The sequence below is a fragment of the Adiantum capillus-veneris genome, chromosome 16, assembly GCF_014529385.1.
Source record: "Adiantum capillus-veneris isolate H3 chromosome 16, ASM1452938v2, whole genome shotgun sequence".
In the NCBI taxonomy this organism is placed as follows: Eukaryota; Viridiplantae; Streptophyta; class Polypodiopsida; order Polypodiales; family Pteridaceae; genus Adiantum; species Adiantum capillus-veneris.
In genome coordinates this window covers 22,564,934-22,586,903 of record NC_140946.1, presented here as the reverse complement: position 1 = coordinate 22,586,903, position 21,970 = coordinate 22,564,934, and the positions used below count along the sequence as shown (strand labels likewise).

Below are 21,970 nucleotides of genomic sequence, written 5' to 3'. Positions count from 1 at the left end.
GAGTAACCATCCGCTCAAGCATTGCTCTTGCACGACTCAAAGAAGTCACAAGAATCCGGGGCCTTTTTCCAGATTGTGTCTCCTCAGCCGCCACAATTGCTTCGGAATAGCTTTCTTCTTCCTCCCTCATTACAACTAAAGAAGACCTCCTTCTGCTGCCACCAACTGTAAGAGGTACCTATACGGAGCTTGGAGTGTCGTTGCATATCCTGAACACGACACTTATGGAGCAAATGGTTATTAGCTCCGATGTGCTGATTCCCATCGAAGGACAGTTTCAAGGCAAGGTGGATCCCAACATTTTCGGAGGCACTTTTTCCACAGTCGCCATTGACGTTGATGTTTCGCAATCCATGCGCGATCTCCAAAGCAGGCTTAATGTCTATCAAGTCATTCCATCGCTCCAGATTTATCTTACCATCAAGCGATATGGGTCGTCTGCAATGTTAGCTGTGTGCTTTAGCAGGGCGAACAATTGGCACCCAACCTCAATCATCTCTTTCGGACCGCAACCACTTCACCCTACTGCGATGGATTATCTTTACGAGCAGAATTGGGTGGCATTGTGCACAGACGTAGGGTTTGGTGCAGATCCTTGCAACGCTGCAAACATTCCCCTGTACGTCATCCAGCTTCTAGCAAATGTTGTCTTCACAGGCCTTGTCGGCGGTGTACCAGCTGCTGCACCAGCATCATACAATCTAGATCTATTTAGGATTCAACACTACCTTATGTAGGTTTTCGTTGTGTTAGATTTTGAATGTATCCACGTCCTCTATATACTCTCTTTAGAGGCATCAACATTTTGCTCTTTTGATCTCTAGATATGTATTTAGTTCCTTGCTTTATGGTTGGGCTCTTTTGATCTTTAGATATGTATTCAGTTCCTTGCTTTATGGTTGGTTGGACGTGTTTCTTTAATTCACATTCGGTGGTAAATTCTATTTTCACACTTGTGCAAGGCTATCATTGATCTTGAATGCACTTGCATATTGGTGGTTGGAGGCAGCCTTGTGTGAAACTGTCTCAGTAGTAGCTGCATGCCAAGGGGAGCTCTCTTTCAATTGCTTGTTTTTTATGGGCTCATCTTCAAGAGCTTTGTGGTACACTTCAATTGCATGCAGATCAGGGCATCTCATGGGGTGGCTTTCTTATGACACAACTACTAGTATCAAGATCCTTCGACACAGTTCTCGACGAAAAAGCAAAGGATTTCCCGAGGGCGAGATTTGCAGCTAAGAGTCTCATATTCATGGGTAGCAGCCACGAGTCTCACATTCATGAAACTAAGGGTGCCCTCGTGTACTAGGTCTCTAAGTAGTAGCTGATACCAATGTTATTTTCCATGTTTTGGGAACTAGATTGTTGTTTGATGTGCTTATTAGCCCTTGTTTGTGACAATTCTCGGACAAATTTTCGTGTTCTTTAGCACTATAAATTAGTAGCTTGCGGAACCAGGTAGAGCTTGCTCACAACAAGCTGAATTACTGTTATTTCCATGTTCCAAGATTATAGGTAACTTTGCAAATAGATGAGTATCTACTGTGTTGCCTTTGTTTTTTTTGCAATCAGAGCTCTTGCGTATATTTTCTTGTGCATTACATGATTACCCCTCTCGGAGGGAGGTTTGCACTCTCAAAAAGTGAGGGGGTGGTGATTGACCTACGGGATTGGCGTGAACGTGAGCATAGCGATAGTTTTGAATCACAAAATTCAAGCTGATTTAACATTGAGCTTCGAAATATGGGGCAAAATGTCCAAGTTTGTTTAATGATGATGGTCTTACATGCTCAAGCTTTCACACCTCTCATGTGTCAACTGCCACTCCCAAGCTCTAAGATACGGTTCCAGCAAAAGAATCTTTGCATGTCCCAATGCCCGTTGTACACAGGCCCTAGTCATGCATCCTCTCTTTCTGTCGAAAGGCAGTGCCAACAATTAGGCCATAAGAAGCTATTTTCCTTGGTAGGCCTACTGGTTTCTCTTGCTGTTACAATGTGGTAGTAGCGTTGATGGCATGGGCTGGTGTAGTGATTGTCGGATATGCCCAACAGGGACAAGGACAAGGCGGGGAGGCTCTGGGCTCTTTTCTTCAGATGCAAAGAGATGGCATCTCGCCGAATGTAATTACCTACACTTGCATCTTGAGGGCATGTGGCATTACACTAGACGTTGATATGGGCAAAAGAATTCATGATGATATTTTTAGGCAAGGGGTGTTGAATACAATCGCCGTGCTTGGAAATGCCACATATGTTGAATACTTCAAAAAGCTTGATGAGCTTCGTGTTCGGACTGTCATCTCTTGGAAAGCACTAATTGCGGGATATTCCCAACAAGGGCAGGGCTAGGAAGCTCTGAGCTGAAACCCGTGCAATGTCCCAGCCCGTCGCCCGTCGTTGCCCTCAGCCAAATTTACCTACGTTGTCCCTGTCACGAGCGTGTGACTACTATCTATCCTTTTTGTTGATTTCTTTCTTATTATCTATTTACTTTCACTTTTTGGAAACACCCCTCGGGAAATCTAATTGCCTTGCATTGCATAGCTAGTGTGGAACTGTCCAGAGGGAGTCCAGCCCTGAGGGCAAGAGAGCACTAAAGTTAGACAAGGACTATGGTTAGCCAAGTGGGGTAATTGACTAGCCAAACTGGAATCCTTTGTTACAGAGGCTACATTTCAGTTATGGGTGTGGCTGCAGTGTACAAAGAGGGTCAGATGACCTAGAAAGATACAATGGTAGCATCTCCTAAAATTTAGGGAACTGCTATTTTGGGACTTGAAAATGTGTTTGCGTCATTACCTCCGGAATGACAAGGGGAACATTTTCTTACTCTACCGTGAAGTCAACTGGGCAACCGGCTGGGAGATTTTTAGGCGGCAACCCCGAAACGGGAAAATGCTTATAAATGTGCCAAGTGGCACCTTCTGGTGCACTTGCCTCATGCAACAAGAAGTGGCGCTGATTTCTAAGCTGGGAGAGGCTCATTTTCAGCTTCTGTCACAGGTTAAGAGCTATGGAGTGCTTGCTTTCCCTCCTATGTACAGTGCGGTGCCAGGAGTGATGCCCTGCACGCTACGCACTGCCCTCTCTCCCCTATGGCAGTATGTTATGCCCCACTAGTGGGCTTTTCATTTGACCAACGTACAGTTGTGTGGGTTCATGCGCGATTGCCGAGGCAAGAGCCTCTTGCACAGGTACTGGGTTAGCTAGCGGCTAATCCCCCGCAGGTACAGGTGAATTCGGAGAGGTTTCACGCCAGAAATCTCGTCCGATTCAAAGGGCAAGTAGCCCTACAGGTACGGGAGCTCAAGGACTTGCTACGGATGCGATCGGCACGCGAAACGGAGTCCGAAACAGTAAATTACAGCCTGCTGTGTATTTTTGCAGGTTTAGGGTTTTGACCCTAAACGGTTCCTAATACTCCTAGGAGGTTCGGGGACGCGAGGGGACCGTTGTACAGGTGATCTGGCGCATTTTCGGGGCTGAAAACAGAGAATTCAGCGTGCTGCAGATTCTCGCCAGGTTTTGCAAAGTGACCGTATGCTTCGGGAAAGTCAGTCAATGCGTGGGAATAGTGACTGTGAAGGGTCCTAGTACAGTTATGCTGCGGAAATCGGGCCGGAACAGTTGAAATTCAGTCGAGTTTGTGTGGGGCAGCTGGTAGGGAACCACAACGTTTATTCCCTCTTTTAAACAATAAAGAAATACCGAAGGGAGCGCCTAAGTTAGGGGCCAATCTGGTGTCGGTCTACTCATACAGGTGCAATCTAGCAGCCTGTATCCCTCTCCCCTTTGTTGTGTCTTGAAAGTACAGGTAAAGTGGACGACAAATTAAATGGGTGAAAGCAAATAAGGTTTAAGTTTAAAGTCTACCGCCCTTTTTGGATTGAACAGGCCGTTTACATGGTTCCATCGACGGGATTAAATCACTTTTTCCCATAGAAGTGAGCCTTGGTCAGTTTGGGCTTGAAGACACAGGGGATCATAGACCAGACACAGGGAATTGTAATTATGGCTGACAGACCGGATGATGTGATTGAAGAGGTTTCCTCTTCACAGGGTCAACAGACACATGAAGTGGGTGAGTCCTCAAGACCACCACAGACGGATGATGATATATTCAGGACCCAGTTGGCTACTACTGTGGCTATGTTCACACAAGTAATGCAGAATCCGAGGTTTTTAGCCTTTATGCAACCTCCTGTTCTGTCTCAGCAAGTTGGGTCACTGGATCATATTCAAAAGCCTGTTAAGGCTCAAGCACAGGTGATTCATATTGCACAGTCAATAGAAACGCCTGTACACTTGATGGAGAACATGCAGTCTCCACAACCTGTGCCTAAGGTGCAAGAACAGGTGGCTGAGATGTCAGTCTTTCAAGCTGTATCAGTTCAGCCTGCCACCTTTCAGCAAGCCTATAGCTGGTTCTAATGGGCAGGGAAGCAACCTACAGGCTATGCAACAGGTCTTCTCACCACCTTTAGTACACCCTGGCTATTTTGGAGGTGGATCGATATTCCAGAGCATGGCTGGTCATGCACCTGGAAATCAGTTTTATACGCCAGGAACAGTGTTTGGGGGTGCTCAAACGATGATGCCTAACCCCATGTATGGTGTCACGGACATGCTACCAGGGTTTCAAAGCACTCAGGGCCAATTTAGGATGCCACATGCAAATATTGGTATGGCTGGAATTACAAATCAGCAGCCAAATATGGCATTTCCAGGTCAACTTAATTGCGGTCAGGGAACACAAATGAATCCTAACAGTGTTCCCATGTTTCAGTCACTTCCATATGACAATTTAACGCCGCTGGAGAGGCCAACTCCATACAAAGAAGGTAGCAAAGGTGTGACATTCACGACCTTTACAGGGTTTGATGACAGGAAGAAGGCTCTCTCATTCCTCCAGCAGTTTGACAAGACCTATGCAGGGGGAAACTTTACAGAGGCTTCAAAGGTCCGCAAGGCAGCCACTTTCTTGACAGGGAATGCGGGACAATGGTGGACAACTTTATTGCTTAAGGGCAAGCTCCGTCCACATGGATTTACTTCAAGCAGATTTTTGCAGCAGCATGGTTATCTGATGACTTTGAAGCAGATGTCATGACAGAATGGTACCAGCTTAACGTTGCCACTTGCAAGAATCTGGATGACTACAATTGGAAGTTTTGGAAAGCTCTACCTCAAGTAACTTCCTATAGGTTTGTGCCATTGACAGAACAGATTGAAAAATACTGTTGTGGCCTACCCAAAGGATTGAGAAAGTATTGCACGAAGACCAAAGTCACTACTTTGACGCAGCTCATTGAGGTAGCAAACATTGGCAATGGTTTGCTCAAGGGAGAAGATTGTGAATTCAATACTGGCGTCAAGGAAGGATCAGCCAAGAAAAATTCAGCGAAGAAGTATGTTCCCAAGAAGGCTCCGAAAGTGACTCAGGAGCCAGCCAACGCAGGGAAAGGCAAAGCTACGGCTGAATCAGAAAAGGGACCAGCGAAGAAATGGAAAAGACATTTTCCTCGCAAGTCGGAAGAACAAAAGAAGGTCCTGAGGTCAGAGAACAAATGCTTTATCTGTGAGCAGCCTGGCCACATTGCTTACAACTGTCCTACAAAGAAAAGGCCAACTGAGTCTGAAGACAGGGAGGACAAGAAAGGAAAGAAGCCCATGGCTGGTCTAGTGCCAGATATGGTGGGCGATAAGCCAAATTTAGATGCAAGTGAGCTTTGCAGAGCATGGGGAAAGGTCAGGGATCAAACAATGCTTATCTTCTTTGATCCAGGTGTCAAAGCCAACTTCATTTCCCCAGAATTGGCTTCAAAGTTGGGAATCAGACCTAAAGAGATGGGGTATACAACAGAGGCAGGTTTGGCATGTCCTGCCATACAGAGACTGTGACACCCATCATTGGAAAGTTGCGCCTACATATCCAGTCCTATGTAGATGCTGAAGAATTTTACATCATGCCACTGGACGGATGTGATGTGTTGTTAGGTATTCCTTGGTTATTTTGTGTACAGGGAATCATGGATGCCTACAACAAAAAGATCACTGTACAGAGCAGGGGAAAGACTCACATTCTGGATGTAAAGCTTAAAGGGGAGTCTATTCCCACTGTATCAGCTTCTGCTATTACTTCTGTAATGAAAAAGCATCTTTCTACGTACTTGGTTTTTGCACGTGAAGTGTCAGATTGTGATGAATCAAAGTTATCTATGCTAGATAAAGAAAGGTCAATGTTTTTACAACAGTATAGTGACTGTTTTTCTGATTCATTACCGTCTCAATTACCGCCAGAGAGACCCGAGGACCATGCGATAGATTTGGTGCCAGGCAGTAGCCCACCAAATAAGCCTCCGTACAGGGTTAGTGCGGCTCAGCAGAAAGAGATAATGGGCCAAGTACAGGAGCTATTAGAAAAGGGACTGATTCAGCCGAGCTCATCTCCATTCTGTTCTCCAGTGTTGTTGGTGCAGAAAAAGGATGGCTCATGGCGTATATGCATCGACTAGCGAGCATTGAACAAGAATACCATCAAGAATAGGTTCCCTATACCTAGAATTGATGATATTATGGACAAATTAGAAGGAGCAGCTATGTTTAGCAGGATAGATCTAAAGAGTGGGTACCATCAGATCCGCATTAGGTCAGAGGATGTGCACAAGACTGCTTTTAGAACAACGTTTGGCCTTTACAAATTTTTAGTGATGCCCTTTGGTCTCACAAATGCTCCTGCTACGTTCAATAGGATGATGGACAGAATTTTCCGTCCACACCAGCAGTTTGTTGATACATTCTTTGATGACATGATAGTCTACTCAAAGAATGAAGAGGAGCATAGGCATTACTTGGCCATTGTGTTCGAAGAGCTACACAGTCATAGGTTGCTCATCAATGCAAAGAAAAGTGAGTTTTTTCTGGAAGAGATTCACTTTCTGGGACACATTGTATCAAAGGATGGTGTCAGAATGGATCCTGCAAAAGTTGAAGCGATCAAGTCATGGCCAGATTTGAAGACGATACACGATGTCCGAAGTTTCTTGGGACTATGCTCCTATTACAGAAGGTTTATCCGAAATTTCGTTGAGATTGCTTCACCTTTACATGCTCTTCAAAAGAAGGCAGTCACCTTTAGATGGACACAGAAAGAGATTTCAGCTTTTAATCTCTTAAAGGAAAAGATAACTTCAGATCCAGTCATTGTGTTGCCTGATCTTAGGAAGTCATTTGTGGTCCAGTGTGATGCCTATGGTAGTAGCATTGGTGCAGTGCTAATGCAAGATGGCAGGGTAGTAGCCTATGAGAGCAGAATTTTGCAAGGGCCAGAGATGACGATGCAGGTCTATGAGAAAGAGTTACTGGCTGTGATTCATGCGCTCTTAAGTTGGAAACACTACCTGCTAGGTGCAGATTTCGTTGTTCAAACGGACCATCAGACCTTGCGATACTTCTTGACACAGACAAAGTTATCTGAGAAGCATATGCGATGGGCAAATATCTTGTCCATGTTCCATTTTCAGATTGTGCATGTGGAAGGCAAGAAGAACGTTGTGGCTGATGCCTTGTCAAGGAAGCCACAAATTTCAGCTGTCAATTCCTTATCATCATGAACTTGATGATATGAGAGAACAGTATGCAAATGATGAAGATTTTGCAAGGGTCTTCGAACAACTAATGAATGGACAACGTCATGAACACTATCTTCTCAAAGATGGGTTCATGATGATGCATGGCAGATTGTGTGTCACAAAGCCATTGCGACGCAAAGTTATGGAAGAGAGTCATGTCCCACCGTATGCAGGGCATCGTGGTATCGATGCTACAGTTAAAGCGGTTGAGACATTCTTCTACTGGCCTACATTGAGAAGAGATGTGGATGCCTTTGTGCGAGAATGCCTAATTTGCCAGAAGGTCAAGTTTGACAGGCAAAAGGCACCAGGGTTATTGCAACCACTACCTATTCCAGATAAACCATGGGAAAGTATTGCTATGGATTTTATCTTTGATCTTCCGAGAACGCAGACAGGAAACGATGGTATTTGGACCATTATTTGCAGATTCAGCAAACAGGCTCATTTTATTCCTGTCAGGAAGAAGATAAAGCCAGATCAGATGGCACGCTTGTTTATGAGCAATATTTTCAAGTATCATGGCATGCCACAGTCGATTGTTAGCAACCGTGATCCACGCATGACAAGTTTGTTCTGGAGAGGCTTGTTTGAGAATATGGGCACAACGCTCAAATTCTCTTCGTCATTTCATCCTCAAACAGATGGGCAGTTAGAAGAGGCAAATTCTACTGTCCTAGATTTGCTGAAGTGTTATGTGTCAGAGCATAAAGGAAAGTGGGAGCAGTATTTGCCATTGGTGGAGTATGCATACAATAATACAGTGCATTCATCAACTGGCAAGGCACCTTTTGAGATAGTTGAAGGTGGCAAGAAAGTTCCTCCCATACTGCATACAAAGGACAAGATATTTGAACTAGATAAGTATGTTCAGGACATGGATGAAATGTACAAGAAGGTCAAAGTGGCCTTAGAAAAGACTCAGGCAAAGCAAAAGAAAGCAGCTGATCGTCACCGTCGTGAAGTGGTATATTCACTTGGTGATTGGGTGCTTTTGCGCTTTGAAAAGGCAAGGTTAAAGAAGATGAAGAGCAAGGAAAGACTGTTTCCAAAGCTCAGCATGCGTTACTATGGGCTTTTTCAAGTGTGCGACATAATCAGTGATGTTGTATATAGGCTGAAATTGCCTGACAGGTGGAAGCTTCACAATGCGTTTCATGTGAGTCTTCTCAGACCCTATGTGGGTGATGTGCCAGAGGATATGCCAGCTGAAGATCAGCCGGAAATCGAGCAACTTGACGAGATCTTGGTCCCGGAACAGATTTTGGCACATAAAGAAAGAAAAGTGAAAGGCAAGGTTACTAGGCGTTACTTGGTAAAGTTCAGAAACTATCCACCAATGGATGCTAAGTGGATGGAAGAAGGTGAACTTGCAGAGTCACCAACTGTGTTATCACTTTACCTTGAAGCCTTCGATTTGTAACCTACCTTGACCCCTTGAGTTTCAGAGCTACATGGATTGTCAGTGCGACAATGGCTTTTGAAATAAATGATGTATATGGTATTTAAAGTGAGCTCAAATGAAATACCTGTTACATGAATGTTACAGCTGTACAGATTGTCAGTTTGGCAATTGCTCTTATGGAATGTCCAAAAGTTTGGTTAATGCTATAGAAGTGAGTATTTCTTGTCAGTTTGTCAAGGATACAGTAATTGCTTCTATTAAAGAGTACATGTGTAACTGTATTCTTAAACTGTCGGTTTGGGTATGCTCGAAAGTGTTACGGGATCCAACGTGTACTATAAGACAGTGGCAAAGTGTGCAGCTACCATTTTGTCATTGGAAAGTTAGTGACTCAAAGCAATGGCAAAGTGCGAAACTACCACTATGTCATTGGGACAGGGTTCACACGCAGGCAATACATGAGCCGACGAGGTGTTGAATACACCAGGGTTGACAATGAGCATGTATGTGTCGTACATGTGTCGACAGGTGTTGAATACATCAGTGTTGACCGTGAGCATGTACGACATAGATGCAAACGAGGACGTTTGAGATTTCAAGAGGGGGATATGTCACCAGCGTGTGACTACTATCTATCCTTTTTGTTGATTTCTTTCTTATTATCTATTTACTTTCACTTTTTGGAAACACCTCTCGGGAAATCTAACTGCCCTGCATTGCATAGCTAGTGTGGAACTGTCCAGAGGGAGTCTAGGCCTGAGGGCAAGAGAGCACTAAAGTTGGACAAGGACTATGGTTAGCCAAGTGGGGTCATTGACTAGCCAAACTGGAATCCTTTGTTACAGAGGCTACATTTCAGTTCTGGGTGTGGCTGCAGTGTACAAAGAGGGTCAGATGACCTAGAAAGATACAATGGCAGCATCTCCTAAAATTTAGGGAACTGCTATTTTGGGACTTGAAAATGTATTTGCGTCATTACCTTCGGAATGACAAGGGGAACATTTTCTTACTCTGCCGTGAAGTCAACTGGGCAACCGGTTGGGAGATTGTTAGGCGGCAACCCCGAAACGGGAAAATGCTTATAAATGTGCCAAGTGGCACCTTCTGGTGCACTTTCCTCATGCAACAAGAAGTGGCGCTGATTTTTAAGCTGGGAGAGGCTCATTTTCAGCTTCTGTCACACAGGTTAAGAGCTATGGAGTGCTTGCTTTCCCTCCTATGTACAGTGCGGTGCTAGGAGTGATGCCCTGCACGCTACGCACTGCCCTCTCTCCCCCCTATGGCAGTATGTTATGCCCCACTAGTGGGCTTTTCATTTGACCAGTGTACAGTTGTGTGGGTTCATGCGCGATTGCCGAGGCAAGAGCCTCTTGCACAGGTACTGGATTAGCTAGCGGCTAATCCCCCGCAGGTACAGGTGAATTCGGAGAGGTTTCACGCCAGAAATCTCGTCCGATTCAAAGGGCAAGTAGCCCTACAGGTGCGGGAGCTCGAGGACTTGCTACAGATGCGACCGGCACGCGAAATAGAGCCCGAAACAGTAAATTACAGCCTGCTGTGTATTTTTGCAGGTTTAGGGTTTTGGCCCTAAACGGTCCCTAATACCCCCAGGAGGTTCGGGGACGCGAGGGGACCGCTGTACAAGTGATCTGGCGCATTTTCGGGGCTGAAAACAGAGAATTCAGCGTGCTGCAGATTCTCGCCAGGTTTTGCAAAGTGCCCGTATGCGTCGGGAAAGTCAGTCAATGCGTGGGAATACTGACTGTGAAGGGTTCTAGTACAGTTATGTTGCCGAAATCGGGCCAGAACAGTTGAAATTCAGCCGAGTTTGTGCGGGGCAGCTTGTAGGGAACCACAGTGTTTATTCCCTCTTTTAAACAATAAAGAAATATCGAAAGGGGCGCCTAAGTTAGGGGCCAATCTGGTGTCGGTCTACTCATACAGGTGCAATCTAGCAGCCTGTATCCCTCTCCCCTTTGTTGTGTCTTGAAAGTACAGGTAAAGTGGACGACAAATTAAATGGGTGAAAGCAAATAAGGTTTAAGTTTAAAGTCTACCGCCCTTTTTGGATTGAACAGGTCGGTTACAGTCCCCTGCAGCCCCTTCTGCTTGCCCTCACAGTTTTCCAGCACACACAACCCCCCCCCCCCCCCCCCTCCCCCAACCACCTAGGGCAGTTTCATCGCCTTCCAACATTGCCTCAGTGTCTAGTCCGTACAGCTTGCGATTTGCGAAAATCTGGCTTGTCTGCCGCGTCAACAGCTGCATGCCATTTTCTTTTAAAATCCTTGTGTCCCCCTGGGCCCCATCAAACGGAACCCCCGTAAGTTGGGACAACTTATTAAAAGTCATTTTATCCATCAGTTGGACATGCCACGTTATCATTTTGTGACATACTCCCTTCTTGAAAGAATTGTAATCACCCTCGATTACGCATGCAAAATCAAACATAATCCGAAAAATCAGTTCAATAGACACCGACTTTAAGCACTGACGCATTGGACAACAGATATCCAGCACTTGCACAAAGACGAGAGTCACTGAACATTCAAATCACATACACATCACAACGTCCATTGAGATATTGCATCATGATCTATTGACAACGTGTTTAGCAATCACATTTAGATCTGTCCCAGATCTCCACAGATGTCTTGATTGACTAATTCTTATTGCTATCATGTCCATTTCATCTTTTTGGAATCACAAGACCAAAATGTTGCAGTCATTTCGTCTTTCAAACATGCACTCAAAACACTATTCACATGAGAGAGCACAAGTATATCAGATTCAATCCGGGAACTCCTAGCTCGAAGTACTTCTGTCATAAAGTCATACAGCAGAATACTATCAGTCCATCAGTATTCCTGAAATCCAAAGGAAAGTCAATGGCTTTATTCCATCTGGGTAACCTGTGACAAAGGAGCGGAGTGACTCCCCTCTTGTGTAGTCCTGTTTGCACCAGATTCAACCCTGCTGATTTCCAAGATCTCTCGGAGTAGTCGAAGCTAGATCGAAAGCCTCAAGGTAAAGTTCCAATATCTGAGGAGTGTCTGCCAGGTCCTCCTCCTCCATCCACTTCATATCCAATGCCAGATAGTTCTTGGGTTTAACAATGAATCGCCGAATCACTTTACCTTTACCTTTGACTTTCCTTTCCTTGTGAGCCAGTATCTGTTCTCGAACGAGAATCTCCTTGGTCTCTTCTACTTAAGGTTTCTACTTTAAGGTTGCTTCTTAGACTCCTTGTCAAGTGGTACCTCACCCTTGAAAGGTTTCAATAGACTCACATGAAATGCATTGTGAATCTTCCAAGTATCTAACAACTTCAGTCTGAAGGATACATCATTTATCTTCTCTAGAAATTGGAAAGGGCCATAATACCGCATACTTAGCTTTCGATAAAGCTGCTCCTTTTCGTTTCGTTTCCTTAGGCGCGCCTTCTCGAACCGTAAAAGCACCCAATCATCTTCCTTCAGCCGCAAGTCGCATCGATGCTTGTCGTTTGCCTTTTTCATGATGTGCTTGACACTTCTCAAGAGCCTCGCGAACCTTGGTAAAGGTAGTGTCTAGATCTCGCGTGTACTGATCCGCTTTAAAAATCTTATCTTTGGTGCTTAGAGATGGTGGTAACTTCTTAGCACCCTCGATTACCTCAAATGGCGCCTTCCCCTTTGATGAATGAACAGTGTTGTTGTAGGCAAACTCCACCAAAGGCAAATACTTTTCCCATTGAGTCTTCTGATCTGAAATATAAGACTTCAATAAATCAAAAACCACTGAATTGGCTATCTCAGATTGCCTATCTGTTTGCGGGTGGAACGAGGACGAGAACTCAATCGCGTGCCAATGTTCTTGCAGATTTCCCTCCAAAACAAACTAGTAAATCGGGGATCTCTGTCTGAAACAATGGATTCAGGCATGCCATGTAATCGGAAAATGTGTGAGACAAATGGTTTCGCCAAATGATCGGTCTTAACTGTCTTCTTTACCGGAATGAAGTGAGCCTGCTTACTGGATCTGTCGATGATTGTCCCAATGCCATCATGCCCACTTTGAGTCTTAAGAAGATAAAAAATAAAATTTATGGCAATGCTTTCTCAGGGACGGGAGGATATGGGTAAAGGCTGTAGGAGTTGTGGTGCCTTATGCCTGTCAAACTTGACCTTTTTGCATATCAAACAACTGCGAATAAATTCGTCGACATCCTTTTTGAGCCTTGGCCAGTAGAAGTAACGCTCAACACTCTTCAAGGTGGTATCTATGCCGCGGTGGCCTGAGAAAGGTGAACAATGGCACTCTGTCAAAACTTTTTCTCTCAAAGACTGTGTAACACACAACATCGTTTTCCGCATCAAATAGCCATCCCACATGGAATAGCCCATAACTGTCTCTCCACTCTGCAACCGGTTGAATTTGTCATCAAAATCAGTTTCGGTGGCGTACTGATCTACCATATCCTCGAAGCTTCTGTGACGAATCGCAAAAATAGCTAGAACCAAGGGCTTGCGAGACAACGCATTTGCTGCTAAATTCTTCTGTCCTAGAACAGGGACGATCTGGAAATTAACTGTGATAGAATATTAGCCCACCTCATCTGCTTTTCGAAAGCTGCTTTTGAGACAAGAGGTAGCGTAAACGCTGATGATCTGTGAAGACAGTAAAGTCGGCACCGAGTAGAAAATGTCGCCACTATGTAAGAGCATGGATAACTTCCAACAACTCTTTCTCATAAATCTGTGCAGCCCGTTCAGGAGGTGAAAACATCCTGCTCTCGTAAGCTATGACATGGCCCTCTTGCATAAGGACTGCTCCCAAACTGTGACCATATGCATCACAGTAAACTTCAAAGGGATTTTGCAAGTCGGTAAATACAATAGTGGTCGTGTTGTTGATTTTTCCTTGAGAGTCTGAAATGCTGCAATCTCTGACGGTCCCCAAGTAAAAGGAACCCCTTTCTGAATTAACACATGCAAAGGAGAAGCTGTCTTTACAAATTTTAAAATAAACCGCCGATAATAGGAGCACAAACCCAAAAGGCTTCGAACTTCATGAACATTCTTCAAATCGGGCCAATCACGAATGGTCTCAACTTTGACCGGATCCATCTTCACACCTTCCGCTAAGACGATGTGTCCCAAGAAATGTATCTTTGGCAAGAAGAACTCGCTCTTTTTTGCATTTATAACCAATTTATATTGCCGCAGTGCCTGTAAAACTGTAGCAGATGGTGTCGGTGCTCTACCTTACTCTTGGAGAAGACGATGATGTGGTCAAAGAAAGTGCCCACAAATGATCGGTACTCTTTGAAAATCCTATCCATCATGCGGTTGAATGTAGCTGGAACAGTCGTGAGGCCCAAGGGCATCACCAAATATTCGTATAAACCAAAAGTCGTCCTGAAAGCTGTCTTGTAGACGTCTCCAGGAGCAATTCGGATCTGATGATAACCACTCTTCAGGTCAATTCGGCTAAAACAAGTAGAACCTTGAAGTGTGCCAAGTATATCATTGATCCTCGGAATAGGGAATTTGTTCTTGATAGTGATTTTATTGAGAGCTCCATAGTCAATGCACATTCTCCAAGATTCATCTTTCTTTAAAACCAGCAATACCGGCGAACAAAATGGTGAAGTACTAGGCTGGATGAGAGCCTTCTCAACTTCATTATTTCTTCATTTTGGGCTCAGCTAACTCGGTAAGGTGGTCGCTTCGGTGGTGTACTACCGGTGTAGCAGGGCTATAGTGTCACTTTCATAGGATATATAGTTAGTATAGTTGGTCTGGTCTAGCTCACACTGGACGGACTCTCTGGGCTAGACAATGACACGTGGCAGGATACGGACGGTGGTCTAGTGGACATCGTGGCCAGGTCACCACCACTTAGTTTCGGGATAGACTTAGATGGCTGACATTTATGAGCCGTTGGTGGCTCTTTATGGTTGTACATATGAGTAGTAGCGGTTTGGTCATTGATCATCTTCTTTTACATCTGGTCCAGCGTCGTCGCCCCGAGCATAGAGTCTAGACACACAGCACGTCTTCACTATCCCTGCACATTTGAGCCTCGACACCCCATTGTACCTGAGAGTCCTGGGCTGGAGCTGAGTGTGCTGCCACGCCAGAGTCTGTATCAGTTCTTTGAGATAGTCGAGTCATTTGTTGTGGTCTGTTGCTGTTGTGTCGCTGTGAGCTCAGTTGTTGTCTATTGTTCTTGTTTCAGTCTGTTTTGAGTGAGATTGTCACGCACATTGCACTGAGGAGCACCCACTATAGAGAGCACGACACACTCTCTGCGCTACAGGTGCTCTCATTTTGGCGATCACGGTGGGACTTCAACTGAAGTCTCACTCTCTGTGAAGTACAAATCTTGAAGCTAGTTGGGTTTATCTAGCTTTGCCTAATTTGCCTTGCACTGTGTAGCCTGTTGGTCTGGTCCTCTCTCGCCCTGGTCCAATTGGTCTGGTACTCTCTTGCCCTGGTCCAATTGGTCTGGTCTCTCTAGCCTGGTCCAATCAATCCTCGTCCCCGGTCCAGTTCCTCCTCATCCCCGGTCCAGCCTGGGTCTAGTAGAGTCTAGACTTGTCTTCAACAAGTCACAAGTTTTCTTGCCCAAAGCTTGGTTGGATTGGTGGTCACTGCATGACACATACAAGGCGGTCAGCTGAGCGTCAAAGCGCACTATTGAGCCCTCTGAAGTACTACAACAGAAGACGACCCTTTGTACCTAGTAGCAGTCCATCAACCTCATCACCCATACCTCCACATACGACATCACCCATTCCTCCATCTGGTTCCACATCTTCCAGATCACCTTCTCCAGTAAAGCTCTCTCCTATTCTGCTACAGCAGACTATTGAGCAACAGGCTCAGCAAGGGGCCATTGAGGCGTTGGCTAGTGTCACGAGGACGTGGCAGTTATTAACCATGTCACAGAGATGTGGCAACTGCTAACCTTGGTTGTTGGTTTCTTTCCAATGGGGTTTATTTTATTTGTTTTGAGATCCTCTTTTTGAAGTAGCAAACGGTCGGACATTGTATGGCCAATGTGAACGGTAGATTCACCCGCAGACGGGAAGTGGTCGGCACTGGAATTCGTATGGTAAGAGGATGTCTAGGCTCAGAGCAAGATCATATAGGTCCCCCCGTCGCACTTAGCAAGTTGGTGGATACTAAGAAGTGAACTCAATTAAGGCGTAAAGTCAAGGTGGGACTACCAACAAAAAGTATCCGACAGTTGGGCCACATTGCACTTTTGGATGCGGTCCCAATGAGGATAGATGGTCAGAAGACCAGTCGGAGCCCAACGGAAGCATCTCCTAAAATTTAGGGAGCTGCTATTTTGGGCCGTGAAATGTGTTCGCGTCATTACCTTCGGTATGACTAGGGGAACATTTTATAACTCTGCCGCGGAGTCAACTGACGCGTCGGTTGGGATATTTTTAAGCGGCGAACCCGAAACGGGAAAATGCTTGAAAATGCGCCAAGTGTCGAAATTTCATGCAGTTTCCTCTTGCAGAAAAATGGGCGCTGATTTTTAAGCTGGGAGAGGCCTCATTTCAGTTTTTGTCACAGGTTAAGAGCTATGGAGTGCTTCCTTTCCCTCTCATGTACAGTGTGGTGCTAGGAGTGATGCCCTGCACACTACACACTGCTCTCTCTCTCCCCTACGTGCAGTTATGTGATGCCCCACAAGAGGGCTACTCATTTGATTGATGTACAGTTGTGTGGGTTCATGCTTTTGTGCTGAGGCAAGAGCCTCCTTGAGCAGGAACAGGGGTAGCTAGCTGCTATTCCAAAGCAGGCACTGGTGAGGGTCATAACCTCACCATACAGGTGTAAAATCAGCGCTGTGTATGCGCTGTAATTTTACTGTTTTTCAGCCATACGGATGCCAGGACCATTGGGAATCGTGCCCCACTGGCAGAGGACAGTTAGGGGACTGCTTGGGGCTGAAAATAGGGCAAAAACCAGTAAATACAGCGTGCTGAATTTACTGTTTTTGGACAGGAATCAGAGGGTATACGCCAGTAGAAGCGAGTTCCAGTAGGGGAATTGGTTTCGCGCAAGTTTTGGGGCTGTTATGCTGCTGAAATTTGGCCAAAACAGGCGGTATCTAGTGGGATACAATCAAAGGATTCCCAAGACTCTTCTTTGTACTTTACCCTCCTAAAGAATAAAGAAATACCGAAAGGGGCGCCAATTTTGGGGCCTACAGGTTGTCGGCATCTGCTCGGAGCATTCTAGCTTCCGAGTTGTGTATGTGATTAAGTGTTAATTCCCGTTACAGGTATCTTTTGCAAAGTGCTCTGTGTGTGTGTTTAAAGTAAAGAATTTCGGGTGAAAGCCAACGTCTACCGCCCCACGGGCCGGTTTCAGCTAGTGTTTTGGCGAAGGTAAACATCAAGTTCCCTACCTTCAAAGGACTCTCTTCAGAAGATGCTGATGACCATGCAAGGAGGTTTGTATCTCTCTGTAGGGGTCGAGGTCTTAACAGGGAAGATGCTTCTTTGGTACTCTTTCCATTCACCTTGGATGGCTTAGCAAACAAATGGTACAGCTTGTTTGCAGAGAACCATTTTGCAACCTGGGCAGCCTTAAGACAACAGTTTTGTGCAGCTTTTAGGCCAGGTGACTACCAGGAAAAGGTGTTGTAACAGACTTGGACACTCCAAGTCAAGAATCAACCGCGACAGCACCAAATAACCACTTCAAAACAATTCACAGATCACAATAGATTTGCACTGGCCCGGCGGAGTTCCGTGCCTAGAGATATTGGCCCCAAAGACTGGCGCCCCTTTCGGTATTTCTTTTTGTATTAATCAATCATCAAAGTACAAGAGAGCGGTAGGGTTTCACTCTCAGACTCTGCGTCCAGATGCTCTGAGAAGTGAGGCCCTCACCACTAATTTAAAGGTTACAAGGGATGCCCAAATGCAGAGCCCCAAAAGCTTCAAATCAAAAGCAATTGCTCTCTCTCTCTCTCACAGAGAGTCAAAACATGAAAGCAAAAGCATTCTCTCTCTCTTTCTCATTTAAGTAGAGAAAAAGCGAAATTTGCGTCGCTCATCATTTTTCAAAAAAATTAAATTAAAAAAAAAAAAAAAGCCTCCGCGATTTTTGGAAATTAGGGTTTCTGGTAGAAATTAGGGTTTGCAGGAATTTTAGGGTTTCTGGCAGAAATTAGGGTTTGTGCTGTCCGCCACGTCATCACTTTGTGACATACCCCCCTCTTGAAAGCATTGTAATCGACCGCGATTACGCCTGTAAAACCGACAAAAGCCATAAACCGTCTTAGCAGACACTGACTGTTAGTACCTACGTACTAGGAACACACATCTAGCACATGTACAAAATCGACAGTCACATCACACGACATCACAGGACATCACATGACATTCAACATTCATTCGGATCTTAGACCATGATTTATCGGCAATGTAGCTAGCAATCACATCTAGGTCCAATCGGGACCTCATCGATGTCCGATTGACTAACCCCTATTGCAACCATGTCTATTCGAGATCAATCAGACCAAAATGCTGCATTCATTTCGGCTATCAGTTCCTGCACTCACAAGAAGTCAAGAACAAATCAGTATCATAATCAGGAATTCCATTTCATAAAGTCATCCAGCAGAATACTGTCAGCTCTCAGTATCCCTGAAGCTCAAAGAGACATCAGTGACTTTAGTATCAAAATCGAGGCATCTGTTGACAAAGGAGTGGAGTGACTCCCCTCTTGTGCATCCCACTGCACCAGATCTCCGGCCAAGCTGAATTCTGGGTTCCGTTTGGAGTAGACTATGCTAAACCAAAACATCGAGGTAAAGTTTCACAATCCGAGGAGTATCTGCTAGGTCCTCCTCCTCCATCCACTTCGCATCAAATGCAGGAAAGTTCTTGAACTTAACCAAGAACCGCCTTCGGACTTTACCTTTCTTCGTATCATTATGTGCCAAAATCTGTTCAGGAACAAGGATCTCTTCGTTTTCTTCCACTTTGGGTTGCTCATCAGGCTCCCCATCATCAGGCACATCACCCTTAAGAGGTTTCAAGAGACTCACATGCAATGCATTGTGAATCCTCCAAGTATGTGGCAGTTTCAATCGGAAGGTGACATCATTTATCTTGTCAGTGATCTGGAAAGGTCCGTAGTATCGCATACTAAGCTTTGGAAAAAGCCTCTCCTTTCCCTTTTTCTTTCTTAGGCATGCCTTCTCAAAAGTAAGAGCACCCAATCATCCTCCTTCAGTTTCAAGTCGCGACGATGGCGATCCGCTGCCATTTTCTGTCGTTCTTGAGACTCTTGCAAAGTCTCGCGAACCTTGGCAAAAGCCGTATCCAAATCTCGCGAATATTCATCCGCTTCAAATATCTAATCTTCATGCTTAGGAAGGATGGAACCTTTGCAGCACTTTCAACAATCTCACATGGCGTCTTCCCCGTCGAAGAGTGTATCATGTTATTGTAGGCAAATTCCACCAAAGGTAAGTTCTTTTCCCATTGCGTCTTCTGATGCGAGATACAAGACTTCAATAAATCTAAAATCACTGAATTGGCAATCTCAGATTGCCCGTCAGTCTACAAGTGGAACGATGACGAGAACTGCAACCGCGTGCCAATGTTCTCCCAAATTGCCTTCCAAAACAAACTCATAAATCTGGGGTCTCTATCGGAGACAATCGTCTCAGGCGTGTCATGTAATCGGAAAATCATCGTGATCATTCTGTATTCTCGGGAGAAAAAAAAAAATGAAATCCATTTCAATATTTTCCCAGGGGTGGGTGGGTATGGGTAAAGGCTGTAACAATCCCTGTGCCTTATGCCTGTCAAACTTGACCTTCTGGCATACCAAGCAACTGCGCACAAACTCTTCCACATCCTTTTTGAGTCTCGGCCCAAAGAAGTATCTCTCTACCCCCTTCATGGTGGTAGCAATGCCGTGGTGACCCGTAAAAGGTGGACAGTGGCATTCAGTCATAACCTTATCCCTCAACGGCTGTGTAACGCACAACATAGTCTTTTTCATCAAGTAGCCTTCCCGAAGGAAGTATCCAGCTACTGTCTCCCCATCCCGTATCCGTGTGAAAATATCTGCAAAATCTGTACCTGTGGCATACTGATCGACCATATTCTCGAAGCTCCTATGATGTATCGCGGAAATAGCCAGAACCAACTGTTTCCGAGACAAAGCATCTGCCACCACATTCTTCTGTCCCTGCACATGTACAATCTGGAAGTGGAACTGTGACAAGATGTTCGCCCACGCATCTGCTTTTCCGAAAACTGCTTCTGTGACAAGAAGTAGTGCCAACTCTGATGGTCTGTAAAGACAGTAAAATCCGCTCCGAGTGGGTAATGCCGCCACTGAGTAAGAGCATGGATAACCACCAAAAGCTCTTTCTCATAAATCTGTGCTGTCATCTCCGGCCTAGAGAACAAACGGCTCTCGTAAGCTATTGACATGGGCTTCTTGCATCAAGACCGCACCCAGACTACGACCACAAGCATCACAATATACTTCAAATGACTTCTGCAAGTCTAGCGAAGTCAAAATAGGTCCCGTAGTCAATTTCTCTTTCAATGTCCGAAAGGCAGTCACCTCTGTGGGTCCCCACGAAAAGGGTACTCCTTTCTGTGTCAAGGTATGCAAAGGGGAAGCAACCTCTGCAAACTTTCTATGAACCGCCTGTAGTACGAACACAGTCCCAAGAAGCTTCTAACTTCATGGACATTCCTCAAATCAGGCCAATCACGGATAGTCTCTATCTTGGTCGGGTCCATTTGCACTCCTGCTGTGCTGCTGACACAATGTGTCCCAAAAAGTGTATCTCTGGTAGGAAAAATTCACTTTTCTTTGCATTAATCACTAACGTGTGATCTCGTAATGCCTGAAAGATTTGAAGCAGACGATCTCTGTGTTCTGCCTCATTCTTGGAGAAAACAATGATGTCGTCAAAGAAAGTGCCAACAAATAGCCTGTACTCTCAAAAAATCCTGTCCATCTTCCGGTTAAATGTCGCAGGAGCATTGGTTAAGCCAAAAGGCTTACCAAAAACTCAAATAACCCAAAAGTCGTCCGAAAAGCTGTCTTGTAGACATCTCCTTGCGCTATCCTGATCTGATGATATCCACTTTTCAAGTCAATCCTGCTAAAGCACGAGGATCCCTGTAACCTGTCGAGTATATCATTGATCCTAGGAATCGGAAATCTGTTCTTGATGGTGATTTTGTTGAGAGTGCTATAATCGATGCACATTCTCCAAGATCCGTCTTTCTTCAAAACCAACAACACTGGAGAGCAATACGGTGAAGTACTAGGCTGGGCAAGACCCTTTTCCAAGAGGTCTTTCAATGAGTTCATAATCTTTTCATTCTGTACTTGGCTCACACGATAAGGTGGCCGATTCGGTGGCGTGCTTCCAGATATCAGATCAATGGTATGATCTTCAGGCCCTCTCAAAAGCAATTGACATGAGCATGGAGAAAAAAATCTTGGCGTTCTTTTCTTCAGGTCAAAACATATTCAACTTTTATCCATCGTTCAATTCTCCCAAAAGAATGAGTAAGAAAACTGAAGTTCATCAAGTACAATCTCTAAGCCCTTCATTTATCAAAGTCGCTTTCTCGGCCCGGTAGTCAACCACGGCGTAGTTCTTGTGGTACCAAGGGATCCCCAGTAGAACGTCACTCGCGTGCCGTGAACACCCCTGTCATTGCAAACGAAGTTTGCCAATGCTCGGTGTAATGGCAACATCCCATCCGGGTGCCAGTTGAACTACCTCCGCCTGTGGCGTCAGTCTGTCGGGCGTAGTTCCAAATCGAGCCGCCAATTCCAAGTGAAAAGAAGTTGGCCTTGGCTCCTTCAAAAGAGCTTCTTGATCCTTCACTTTGCCCCGAAAGCGGCAAAGTTTGTACTTTCATTCATTAG

At 45.1% G+C, this 21,970-nt stretch overlaps 1 protein-coding gene across 1 annotated transcript in view; it reads left to right on the top strand.

Moving 5' to 3' along the window:
• Positions 1–44: 44 nt before the first annotated feature.
• Positions 45–21,970, top strand: part of LOC147438709 (uncharacterized) — a 41,240-nt gene continuing 19,314 nt past the window's right edge. The window contains exon 1 of the mRNA XM_086484710.1: positions 45–733. Coding sequence (XP_086340836.1) covers positions 225–733 — 509 coding nt within the window. The 5' untranslated portion in view covers positions 45–224. The remainder of the gene's footprint in view (positions 734–21,970) is intronic.